This window comes from Schistocerca nitens, chromosome 2 (genome assembly GCF_023898315.1).
Source record: "Schistocerca nitens isolate TAMUIC-IGC-003100 chromosome 2, iqSchNite1.1, whole genome shotgun sequence".
Classification (NCBI taxonomy): Eukaryota; Metazoa; Arthropoda; class Insecta; order Orthoptera; family Acrididae; genus Schistocerca; species Schistocerca nitens.
Genome location: NC_064615.1, coordinates 762,445,896 through 762,459,889, shown reverse-complemented (window position 1 = coordinate 762,459,889; position 13,994 = coordinate 762,445,896). Strand labels below are relative to the sequence as shown.

General features: G+C 39.1%; 1 protein-coding gene across 2 annotated transcripts in view; it reads right to left on the bottom strand.

The window, feature by feature from the left end:
- The window catches only part of LOC126236994 (general transcription factor 3C polypeptide 1), a 351,606-nt gene that overhangs the window by 215,225 nt on the left and 122,387 nt on the right, over positions 1–13,994 (bottom strand). For both annotated transcript variants that reach the window (XM_049946720.1, XM_049946718.1), the window contains exons 9-11: positions 12,339–13,094; positions 10,851–11,007; positions 10,592–10,769 (exon numbers count right to left, since the gene is read on the bottom strand). In XM_049946720.1, coding sequence (XP_049802677.1) covers positions 10,592–10,769; positions 10,851–11,007; positions 12,339–13,094 — 1,091 coding nt within the window. The remainder of the gene's footprint in view (positions 1–10,591; positions 10,770–10,850; positions 11,008–12,338; positions 13,095–13,994) is intronic.

Here is a 13,994-nt window from a genome sequence, read left to right as displayed (position 1 = left end):
AACTGCATGCTTAACTAACTGACATGCAAAGATTTGCGCTGATTTTTGACCTCCAACCGACATCAGGAACTCCTAATTTTCACAAGACATCATAACTGAGTAGCCCAGGACAGGGACTATATCAGTGACACTGAGGACTGTCTTGGTTAATTCTATTCATAAAAGTTTCTTTAGTTATCAGCTGACCAACAGCATCAAGTTGAAGCAACATTAAAAAAACTTTCCTATCAATTATCTTTGCAGAAGCTTCAAGATTCTGTGACAAGTTATCTTTTAGAGGTTCTGTACTGCACTACTCCTTCCTTGTGATGCAGCATCAGGTAGGCTAACCGCAAGGTTTCAGAAGAGAGTCTCCTGTCAGGTGTTGAATCACAGAACTTTAGTCCTTACTACCCCTAACCAATGCGAAACATACACTGCCTGCACTGGGAAAGAGGTGGAAGTATTCCTTCTGAATTTAATTGAAAACCACTTTTCAGTTGAAAAATATGTCATTTATACTTACACATACAATCAGGAAAAGATGAACACTTACCTATAGAGCACTGGTGCATGGCACAAAGAAATATACAACAGGATACAGTTAACATGAGCTTCTGAGCTCGAGCACATGCATTCACACACCCAAACATTCACACTTGCACTAGCAGTGTGTGTGTGTGTGTGTGTGTGTGTGTGTGTGTGTGTGTGTGAGCTAATGTTAAGAGCTTTCTATTATGTGTTTCTGTGCACCACACACCAGTCCTCTACAGGTGAGTGGTTGCTTTTCCCCCTATTTTACAAAGCTTTCCATCCAGGAATTCTCATTTATACTTATTCTCAGTGCCTCTTTGATGATAAGAATACCAGAAACTATTAACACAACACAGCAGATTTATTTGTCTGAATTCAAACACGTATGCTGTGTTCCACAGTTCTTGGATGTACTGCTGGATCCGATTATTGAAAGTCCATGATACTTCAGCAGATAATCATTCCATCATCATCAGCTGGTGCTGATGGCATGAAGTGTCTGCAGTGGGCTTGTGGTATTTATACCTGTTAGTGCAGAGTACAGGCCTCCTCGGCTCCATGCTGTGCTTGGTTGTGGCTTTGCATACAGCTGCAATGGTGTAGGGAAGAGTCTCATTAGCCTTCCATCTGTTGTCCCTGTCAGATCTCATATTCTGGTGCCAAATTTTTGTTTGATGGAGCTTATTATTGGCTCCAATGCCTTGCTCAGTTGGAAGCCAGTGTCCTGGTGATTAAATTATCTGGCACACAAATTTCAATTGCTTCTTTGAAAGTGCAGTCCCAAAATTTATCAGTGGTAGCCGGGACTTGCATTTGCCAGTAACTCATTTTTTGTTCATTTTCAGTGCAGTGGCATTGTGCTGCAGATTTTTTGGGCTGAAGTAAGGGGGTGTGTTCTATACACTGATCCTCAGATGTGCAGATTGTTTGTTCAATATAAGTTTTTTTCGCATTCATACAAAACTTAGTATACTCCTGCATTTTTGAAACACAAGTCATCTTTCACTGTATCTAATGAAGCTCACGTTTCGGCTGGTGGGCAAAAAGCTGTCATTACATTGCGTTTTCATATAATTCTGCCTGTTTTTGAAGCTAAATTGACAGCAAACAGCATGAAAACCGTCTTCTATCCTTTTTTCTGTATTTTTGTCTTTGTCCTGTTCTTAGGGCTCTCGTGTCACAGAGCCATCTGAATCTACTAGTTCCTGCATCAGCTCTCATGGAGGGCAGACTTCATGTGCCACAGCTCTGCTGTCAGACTCTGTTCATCTGACATGAAGTATGCCCTGTGTACTAGAATACTGAACATGCTGGTCTTGTGCAAGGGATGGTGGCAGCTGAAGGCATGGAGATATAAATCTGGATGTGTTGGTTTACATTATAAACTGTGGAAAGTGAGCCGTCAGGCCTACACAGAACTAGGATGCTGAGAAAATGAAGTTTGTCCTTTTCTATTTCCATGTTAAACTGGATGTTTTCATGGATGAAATTCAGATGTTCTAGGAAATTCTGTGGTTTTTCAGGTCCATGTGGCCAAATGACAAAAATGTCAGCACGCTGAAAGAAACAAACAGGTTTTAGTTCAGCAGTTTCTAGTGCTATGTCCTAAAAAGTACTCCATGAGCAGGTTTGATACAGTTGGCAAGAGAGAGGGCCCATAACTACATCATCAGTCTGCTCACAGTATTGTCCATTGAAAACAAAATACATTGACAGCAGAAGATATCTAAAACGCAGTGTTAGCTCAGGGATGAACTTCTCACTTAGTGTTACGGAATCTTCCAACGGGACTTGAGTAAAAAGAGAGACAACATCAAAGCTGAACATAATGATGGACTCCTGCAGCTTTAACTGTTGCAGCCAGCAAAGGAAATCCTATGAGTTTCGTATATGATGTGTACACTTGCCGACTTGAAGACTCATCAGATAAGCTAGATGCTCCACCAGGGGAAAAGTTGGTGCCCCATGTTCCTCACTATTGGTCACATGTCTTCCTTGTGCATTTTTGGCAGGCCATAAAATCTGAGTGGTACAGCAGTGCACTAGTGAAGTCATCTGGGGACATCAGCAACGAGCATCCCATTCTTTAAAAGGGGAAAAGTGCTTTGCTAGACTTATCTGGTTGGATCTGCTGCTGTTTCCTGCTACACTGGATCAATCAGAAGATCTAGCATTTGCTGCTCATATTTCTTGCACTCAAGAGGAACTGTGGCATTGCCCTCAATGGCTGGAAGGACAATGATTTCTTTGTCACCTCTGAGGACAAGAAGTGCTGTTTTCTTGTTTTGGAGATGTTGATTGGTGGTGGAGAATTCGGCAGGTTACCCAATAAGTTGCCTCTTCAGTATTGCTTGGTACTCCTCAGAAAGCCTGCTCCACGGTGTCACAATCTTGGCTGTTGGAAGTGATGTAAGGTCTTGTGCCTATTTCAGCCTGGCACTGTCATCACCATGTCATCCACTGGCTTTTGCATGAGATTTATCACAGTGCATCTGTTGGCTACATCATACCAAGTTCCATGTGAATGTGGAAAAACTTGTATTGTATAAATGATCTGCACAGGTAAAGACTGATGTACAGAATGCAAGTGCCACATCCCATTACTGCAGCCTAAAAAGTCTGCAATAGCAGGGCACTGCATTGAAAATGGACATACAATGAATTACCAGCAAACTAAAGTCCTGGCTACCACCGATAAATTTTGGGACTGTATTTTCAAAGAAGCACTGAAATACATATGACTTATAGTTTAATCAACAGGTACACTGGCTTCCACTTGAGTGGGGCATAGGCATCAATACCAAACTCCTTTAAAGCAAAACCTGGCACCTGGACATAAGATGCGACAGGGATGGCAGGCGGAAGGCTACTGAAACTCTTCCCTCCAGCACCGCAGTCGGACGCACCCCCGCCATCAAGCATGGCATGGCACCGGCAAGGCCTGAGCTCTGGATCAACAAGTATAAATACAGTAAGCCCACCACTGACACTTCATTCCATCTGTGCCACCTGATAATGGCAGAAGCATTGTCTGTCAAAATCTTATGGACTTCCAACAATCAGATCTGGCAGTACACCTGAGCACTATGGAAGCAGCACATATGATACAAAAGCTGTGATGTTTGGTGTGTTCTGCTGCTGTGAATGGCCTGGCTGGCTGCGTACTGAGAGATAAAATGTTTCATTTGGCTTATGTGTTGGTGTTCAATATGTGTGTGAGATTGTAAATTCACAATGTTGTAAATTCCGAGAGTCCATAACCCTGGTGGACCTTTAATGAAGCCCAACATGTTCTTAATTTTACACGTTTGGTGGAATGAAGTATTTTGTGTTGAATTTCCTCATAGTCTGCCATTCTTTGATAGTAGGCAGCCCCAATTAATTTAAAATGCTGACACTTTATGTCTTCTTCTTCTTCTTTTTCTTCTTCTTCTTCTTGTCTGCCTGGAGAACACATTTTATTTGCCTGTGTATGTGGATATTCTTGCACATGAACATAAGCCAGATGTTATGCTGTATCTTGCTGCACTGTATGGCGCACATAGAAGTATCATCTCAGCAAGACATGTAAGTCTGCAGTGGCAGAGCAGAATATCAACAAAGTAAACATATTTGACTTTGAATACACTAAAGTGTTGGTTCATACCATTTTATTCTGGTACCATGATGAAACAGGTGGTGGAAATAAGGGTAAATAAGAATCTCATCAAACTGTACAGATGTTTTGTGTGGCATGTTGCATTTTCACAGAAATGGAAGGATCGTACCTTAGAGAGGCAGAGGTAGCTGAAAGTATGAACTGGTAGCAGCAATACTCACTGCCTGATCTCTCCACCATCACATACCCCACTACAAGCCTGGATAATCACTTCTGAAGGAACACAACTTGGCCTGCTTGCTGATCACATGGAAGGGCATGAGTGCAGTCCAGAATACAATGAAGGCCACTTCTGATAGGATTCTAGTGCCTCAGCTGAAGATGATGAGTAACAAACTTGTTGAAAAACCTCACAACGCTGTTACCCAGGAGAAAAATGGCTACTGGAGGGAGTATCTTTCTTGTAGCTTTTCCATATAATTACAATAGTGTTTCCATTTATTTATCCATTTAAAGAGCATAAAAATTAGCATAAAAATGTGTTCATACAAGAGAAGTTAATCTGATATAACGCATATTTAAATATATTCTCCAAGCTCTTTTGAGCAGAAAAGCTAATCCATGTAACAGGAATTCTAGGTATTATCATGATGTTCTAATGCACGTTTATTACACAAGCTACTTTGTCGTTATGTATTCTCCTATATTATTTCTCAACAAAATTTTACATGTATTGTTTTCAGGAAACATCATTTCACACATGTCTCAAGCTGACTATTTTTTTTTTTTTTGTACAATTTTCAGAATACTGAGTGATTCCAAAGTCAGTCTATGAAGTTGAGAGGTCAGCATGTTTGACTGCTGCACAAAGTACTTAGATTCAGTCACTGAAACTCCAAAGGATTATTTCCTGATGTGGAAAAGGACAATGCAGGAGCTTGCTTAAAGAAAAAGCACTTGTCTCTATTGTGAAAGCCAACATTAAAACTTATGAGACTAGCTTTCTCAGCACATATATCTGCAATATTTATCTCATACTATAGTCTGTTGAAAGTAAATAGCCAAGCAGCACCACGCATAACAAATTTCTACACCACATAGTATTTACAGGAAATACAGGACTATTTAAATTGCCACAAATCATAAGTGGCATATTCTGAAATAAGTCTGAGATCATAACCCTGTTCTCTGACACTGTAGTCCACAGATATAATTGACTGCAGTCCAAAACTCAAACCACATACTTATTTTACTTTGCTCGTTTCAGAAGTTCTGAAATAACAATGTAATATTGAACAGCATCTGCTACAATTTACAATTTGGTGTGATACAGAGTCTACTAGTTCGCATAAGACTATGGAAGATATGTTCCTCTTGATTGTAACCTTTAACAGTTAAGTTCTTGGTGGTGAAACATTTCAATTACGCATGGACTATCATTCATTTACCAAAGCTGTTTGAGAAGGTCCATGCATGGTGCTCTGGCCAAATCATATATTTCCTGTTCAGAACACTATTCGACCAGAGATGAACTGCATTGATCTGGTGACATGATGCATTTCCATCCTGTAAAATGACGTAGATGACTTGATGCACAAGATGAAGTGTGTATCACTTACCAGCTGAATATAGTGTTTCCTGTTCTCAAATTTGTTCAGTTTAAGGAAAAATCCAAGAAAATAATATTATGAAAAGGAAAGTTGCTGCTCACCATGTAGCAGAGATGCTGAGGCACAACAAAAAGACTGTCACAAATAATTTCACTTTATTTGTGATAGTCTTTTTCTTGTGGCTATCTGTAACTCAGCATATCCGCTATAAGGTGAGTAGCAACTTTCATTTTCATAATACTGTTACATTTCATCTTGGATTTTTCATTGTTTAATTAATCCCAGGAAAATGTGTTTCATACAGTTACAAAGCCACCATAATGTTGCCGAGTGTCTTTGTGATAAATAATGTCACTGAGGTAGCAACCAGATCGCAACCTACCCATTATTTTATCAAATTAAAATCTTGTTTTCCTTCTCTTATAGGTTATAATGATTCCGTATCAGTGTTTAGGAGGCATTTTGGTATGGGTGACACACTATTAGTAAGTCTACTCTCAAATTTATGCTGTCATAGATGATAAATGAAAGTGTCTTGCATCCCTCGTTTACCCTGTAAATCTGTTAACAGTCATAGCTATTAAACAGGAAAAAGGGTTTGAGTTTAACTTCATGACAACATCAAGGTCATTAAAGAGACCAACTTGCACAGTTGAATAAGGGTGGGAAGGGAATTAGCCATAGCCTTGCTGGAACATCCATCTTGCCTTCTGACATAAGTGATTTAAAGAAATCACAGAAAACTTAGGGCTGAAACATTCTCCATCTCTCTTTGGCCTTGGAGCTTGAGCACCTTCAGTTACATTGTCTAGTGTGGTGTTAATCTTGAGAGCTTCTTGCAGTCTTCATTGCTGTGGTGCTCTTACCTGCTCCACCTGGTTGAGTTACAGCTTAGACAGTATGGTTGGACATCTACACAGGTAATGATACGGTTCAAGTATTGATAATAAAGAACATGATAAGAATAAAAATACTATTTCCAATTGGAGTAGAATAATGTATTATACCTGTAGTAGATGTTAGATACGGAACAGGAACTTTGAAACAGAGAGATTTATCAGCCGTTATAATGCAAAATAACACATGGAAATATTTCTGGTTGTGGATGCTACATCACTGGTACTTACAGGTGTTTTCTGCAGTATGTCACATATAAAGTTATCTAGACTTACAAATCTAGCACTTTAAGAATATTATGACACTGAATTAAAGAACCTTTTAAACAATATTTGCATTAAAAGTGATCAATATAATTTCACTTTAGAGGAAAGCAAATATCGAGGACCTTTTACCACACCCTATGACAGCATGAGGAGACATCAGAGCAAGTCAACAAGAAATATATAACTACCTTCCCACAACTAAAGGTGTCACAGTAAGATCCAGACCTGTAAACTGCTAATTACAAGAAGAAACATGTTCTGATTTGGGATTCACATTTCACTATTAACAAATGGAGGACAGAGAGATTTTTGCCACAACAGTTTTCCTGTAGAGATACATAATATTCAGTATGGAATGTAAATCAGTATCAAGTAATAGAAACTGACAAAGACTATTAACAAAAATGCTATTTTGTAACCTGTTATGGAGCAAATGTAATGAAGCCATTTGAACATTACAAGCAACTCATAGATTTATTAGGAGCAACCATGCACATGAAATACAGGAAAATTTAATTCATCAAAGTCAATTCAACAATTACACTGTAACAGAAAAAATAAAATTTAGCTCAACTTCTTTGTCTGACAGAAAGCCAATCATAATTTTTCTAGTCATTGGAATTAATCTAGAGCAGCAGATCTATTTAGAATGTGATCTATTAAATTTTAGGTGTGCACCCACAGAACTCCTATTTCTTCTCCTAATATTTTAGCAGTATACCTTCCAGCCATCTTCAGAGTGAGCCAACAGACTGACGCCACAGCACTCGCTGCCCTTTTAAATCTGTGGAACACACTACTGCTCATGCGGCCAATAGATATGCAAGACACTGACAGGTAGCAAAGACATAGCATAAACTGAAACTGTGCTTGTGCAATTGATCTATGCTGCAAGACAGACGTTTCATTTTGTAACAACAAAAATAATCAATTTTTTACAATATAATGTACTTGAATAGATAAAAAATCTCCTTACCAAGCAGCAGCAAAACAACACATGTAGACAAGATTTTACATATGCAAGCTTTTGGAGCCAATGGGTTCTTCCTCTGGCAGAAGGGTTGAAAGGAAAGGAAGAGCGATGAAGGAAAAGGACTGGAGAGTTTTAAGAAAAGGGGTACAGTTCACAAAAGTCACCCAGAATCCCAGGTCAGGGGAGGCTTAACGGACAGGATGAGAAGGTCCCCTGACCTGGGGACCTGGATGACTTTCCCAAACTCTACCACTTTTCCTAAACCTCTCCAGTCCTTGTCCTTCACCCCTCTTCCTTCCCCTTCAAGCCTCCTGCCAGAGGAAGGAGCCACTGGTTCCAAAAGCTTGCATATGTAAAACCTTTTTTATATGTGTGCTGTTCTGCCGCCGCTTGGTGAGTAGATGATATATCATTTTAGCTGCATTGTAGTGATGTCTCTCTGAGTTCATTAAAAAAAGTTCTGGATTCTGTGATTTTCCCAAGCTGAAACCAATATCACAATTGCTTAACTTCTTCAGGAATTTACAGTTATATTTACTCACTCACTTTACAAATAGTACATTCAAAAATTTGGCATCAAATTTCAGTCATCATTTACCAGCATGGCTCCTCATACAGCAACAGTCTACAAACAAGACGGCTGCAAAAGTTTGGTGTTTTGGCATGGTGACTTAAATATGTTCTGCCACAGATGCCAGAAATCTGAAATGCTCAGGGTAGGTGAAGCGTTCGAGAATTTTTTAAATTCAACTTATTTTTTGTTGATGGTGTTAGGACAGCAACCAGCCACAAATTTACTTTGAGTTCCTTTATTCAAAGGAAACCGTTACCGGTTTCGAATCGTTGCGATTCATCATCAGACGGTTTACACGCTTTCCGTGTAAACCGTCTGATGATGAATCGCAACGATTCGAAACCGGTAACGGTTTCCTTTGAATAAAGGAACTCAAAGTAAATTTGTGGCTGGTTGCTGTCCTAACACCATCAACATTTGTCTTCAAAAACAGCCACGGTCTCCAACATGTCATCATATGACAAAATTGCATCAACTTATTTTACCTGGAACTGTCTAGAACACACTTAGGAAAAGGAAGAAAGAATGAGGTAAAATAAACATTAATCTTTCAGAATTTTAATGAACCATGTGCATGCCAATTAAAACAATGCAAGAACTTTTAAACTAATCTGATTCTGAAATCTGATAACTTGATGTTCTGTAAGACTGAGGTTTACATGATCCCCTGCAAGTGTGGCCTCTGCTACATTGGACAGAAAACTCATATAGCCTATGAAAAATGCAAGCATGACATGGTTGGGAAATTTCATGAAAATACAGATCTCTATTCAACTCACACTACTCCTTAACAGGAGTCCACCTTGACTCACTGTCATTAATCAGATTGTGTTAGCTAGTTTGCTGTGCAAGGTTGGGAGTTATATCCTCAAGAACATTATATTTGAACACATTTGGTGCTAAAGCTGAAACATCACATTCAATAACAGCCTTTTTTCCCTCAGTTGAATAACTAATTCATACTGTATTTATTGTTTCCTCTTCCCTATTACCTTTATTTTTGTAATTGATAATGCTACCTGCTGTTTACTTGTCTTATCCAGAGGTCTGTGCAGAAGTGAAATCTGGTATGGTTAATGCTATAGAAAGATCAGGGTTTAATGTCCCCTGATGATGAGGTCATTGAAGCACAGGGTTGGATATAACGATTAGGGGAAATCAGTTGGTCTTGTGCTTTCCAAAGGATCTATCCTAGAATTCACCTTAACTTACAAAAATCACAAGAAACCTAAACCAGCATTGAGATTTGAATCCCAGTCCTCCCAAACACAAGCCCAGTGTACTGATCACTGTGTTCGGTTAATGTGGTTAATAATTTATCACTAATAAGCATATACAGCGTGCACAACAGCTTAAGGGTTAAATTTCCAAATGTCAAGAGGTTCATAAACAAAGCACTTCCAAGATAAGGAGTTAATGATCAAACAAGAATATTTCATTTTTTACTGACATAAACAGCACAAGGTCACAGTAATTACTCAAAGTGATGACTGCCAGTCTCAACATAGGCTTTACAACATAATTCCCAGAGAATAGAATTTCTGTGTTCAAAATTCATTAGCCCTGTAACTTGCACAACAAGTGGCTTATTAACGAATCTTCTCCTACACAATCTAACACCATCTTTCCAAGTTGTATGGTGCAAACAACATTGCCAAGAAGCTTCTGAAGCTTTCTGTGGTTGGAATACCCAGTGGCTCACAAGTTTCAGTCACACAGATAAATTCTTACAATTATGATGATACATGTTGCAAAACATTTCTCTGCACATTTGCTTGCTTCCTGGGCAATACATCCTGCTGGGTTATACAGTAAATACATGTCTGTATGTTCTTGTAACAAGTATTGCTCCATCTTCAACACCCTATCATGATCTATACACAGTGCTTAATTACACTATGGATACATCATAAGCAACTGTTTATTGGTTTCTGAGGCAGCAACACCTATGTTCATGCAGAAGACAGTTGGCTGTGGTTAAATATAAGCAGTTTACAAACACGTTCCTCATTCAAGACATAAATCTTCCTGCAATATTTATTTCTGACCATTGGTTTTTCATCACAGAACACTCAATTAAGCATCATCTACCATTTGCATAATTTTTACTCTTAAGATACGGGGTATACTGCTTGGAGTAAGCAAAGTTTGTTAACTTACCTACTGTAACACTTGGTTCACATACAAAATGCAAGACCTTCTCTTTATCTCCACCTTTAAGAACAACTTTTATTACTTTTAGAAAGCCATCATTGCTTAATTTGGAGAGCAGCCGCATCAGTGATTTCTTATCAATTCTCACATTATACCCTTCTCGGTCTTCTTCTTCACTGATCAGCTGTAATTTATCAAATTCCAAATGAAGTATGTGTATCTTGATTAATTATTGTACAAGCATCTGATGGAGAAAACATTTTACCTTCATCAATTTTGTCAAATCTTCAATGACTTTCTGGGATTTAATACTTTCAATTATCAAATTAGCCCGTTTCAGCAGACGGTATGTTACACATGTAGTATCCTTCACTTGGTGAGCAAAATAACTCTTTAGATCTTCTAGATTTTCATCAAATCCCCTATAAACATAGAAAAACAAAAATGCCGCCAGAGACACAACAGCAAAAAACATTAACATTCAAAATACAAAAGATCAGTATGGAATAGCAGAGACAAAAGGTGGACAAATTCATTCTTGACAAAACATGGACAGAAAGAATAGTGGATCAGCACTTTTTTACGAGGGTTGACTGAAAAGTAATGCATCAACCTTTGTAACTCTTCAACAATTGGCAGCATTGGTATGTGGCAGGTACTGGCTTGTTTCGTAGCCTCTTCTCTACAGCTCACGTTGGTAGGAAGCCTTAGCATTGAACGGTTGTGTTGTTACAGTGTAAAGTATGGAACCCTGCACAGACAGTCAGTCAATGCGATTTAAGCAACGTGCACTCATTGAGTTCTTGACAGCAGAAGGTGTCACCCCAAAGGAGATTCATCAGAGAATGAAAGCAGTTTATGTTGATTGTGTTGATGTGAGTACTGTGCGTCATTGGGCGAGTAAGTTTAAAGATGTTGAGGCAGGACAAACTAAAAGTTGGATGTCTTGTGGAGTTGGACGTCCTGTGACAGCAACCTCCGAGTTTCACAAGCAAAATGTTGACAGATTGATTCAGGACGATTGTCGTATCACTCAGAGAGAAACTGCAATCACAACTGGCATTTCACAAGAATGTGTGGGGTCACATTATTGCTTTGCTTGGATATCGGAAGATCTGTGCATGAAAGGTAACCCGGATGCTAACTCCTGAAATGAAAGCACATAGACTTGAAATTTCCCAGGAACTCCTCTCACATTACGAGAATGAAGGTGAGGCCTTTCTTCATTCAAATGTGACAGGAGATGAAATGTGGGTAAACCATTACAACAGAACTGTGAGACTGTGGCTGCGGGAACAGAATGTCAACTTCTTCCGTGATGGCTTCAGAAACCTTGTTCATCATTGGCAGAAATGTATCCAACTGGCTGGTGATTATGTGGAAAAGTGCATATTGATAATTAAAGATCACATTCTAAGGATTATTTCTGCATTTGATTTATTAAAATATTTCCATCCGAACCCAGTAACGAAGGTGGACGCTCAAATGGCTCTGAGCACTATGGGACTTAACTTCTGAGGTCATCAGTCCCCTAGAACTTAGAACTACTTAAACCTAACTAACCTAAGGACATCACACACATCCATGCCCGAGGCAGGATTCAAACCTGCGACCGTAGCGGTCACGCAGTTCCAGACTGAAGCGCCTAGAACTGCACGGCCATACCGGCTGGCCGAAGGTGGAGGCATTACTTTTCATTCAACCCTCGTAAATTTAGTGTCATACTGATGAAATATTTCCTTACTGTACATACCTTGGTAAATGTCTGACTGCAGTGGACTCTGTGATCTCAGCGACAATGCCATTGTCAGATACTGTTTTCCTGGTCACTACTGGATCATCTTCCTTACTTGGTGTTAGTTCTGAAGTCAGGAATGAGACTGAACTTTCAGATGGGAATGTTTGTCCTGTACACAGTGGACTTCCCAGTGCAGGACTTGAAGTGGAGGTATGTGGTAATGTACATCCTGAAATCAAGTTCTGTATTTCTTCTGTATTATCAAGCTTCTCAGAAGAAACAGTTCCTTCTTGAGAAGTTGGCAATGATGATAGCTGTAATTGTAATGATGTGTTCTGTTCTGTACAGTTTACAGATGAACTGCTATTTACAGAATGGCATGAAATCTCCTGAGTTGTTTGTGGTGTGTCAGAGGATGCCATATCTGAACTTTCTTTTGAAAATGAAGATGGTGCCTGAACAGGAGATTCCAGAGATGAAGGTATTCCAAAATTAGGTACAGGCACTTCATTTTCTTTGGCAACTGAAATTTGTAAGTTTCTATCAGTATCCTTTACAGGCTCCTGCTTAACACGGGATTTCTTTTGTCTCTTGGATTGAGGAGTAACTTCAAATGTTTTACACTTTCTCTTTCTCATACTCTCAAAGTTACGGACTGTTTCAGCATTTGACTTGTCTCCACCTTCACTTGTGAGTGCCAGCATTCTCTCTTTCTCTCTATTGAACTGCAAGTTCATTTCACACTGCCGCTCAAATATTTTTGCCATAAACCTTTGAGAAAAAAAACATGTTATCAGGTAATATTAGAAAATAATTTAGATTTATCCTGTTTAATCAGGAGTAAAACAACAATAAGTGAAGTATATTACATTTCTACTGTATACAGGCTGTTTACAAATTAGTTAAACAAAAGTAACCTTTAATTGTGAAAAAGATAAATAACTTACAGAAATGTTTGATATGACACTAAATGCAGTATACCTTCAAGTTTTATTTACAAATGTTCAATGTGACTACTTTTTGTAAGACTGCTGAACATGTTCAGTTGCTGTGTCACAGACTGCTGGCTGACCCTGACCTGGCGACCTATGTGATACACAACCAGTTTCGGTGAAATGATTGTATCAATCAATGTAAGCTTGTCTTTGACGTGGTAACTTGTGGTATTTAGCCTTGAATTACCTCTGAACTGTAGCAGCAGATTTGGATTCATGAAACCATAAATAACACTGCACACACTATGCACCTTTACATGACACCATGACGGCTGCTAGAATAACTCATTTGCACATGCCACTTAGTGGAAACATCAGTAACTAATAGCTTTAAGTGGGAGTAAAAATTGAAGATATAATGCATTCAGTACAGTATCAAACATTTCTGTAACTTATTTACCCTTCCCATAATTAAAGATTGCTTTTGCGTAACTAATTTATAAACATTTTGTATAGTAACTAGCGAACCCAACAATGCTTCACAACTGCTGAATATGTATGAGAACCAGATGTGCATTCTAAATTGCTTCCTCTATTTTCTGCCCACCTCACCTCCTTCAGTGTCCATCATTTCCTGCCCCTCCCCTCCCCTCCCTCTCTCTGTGCATCACCTCTTCCCCCCTCCCCCTCTGTCCATTCTCTCCTCTTCCCCTCTCTGCATCCATTCCCTCCGCCC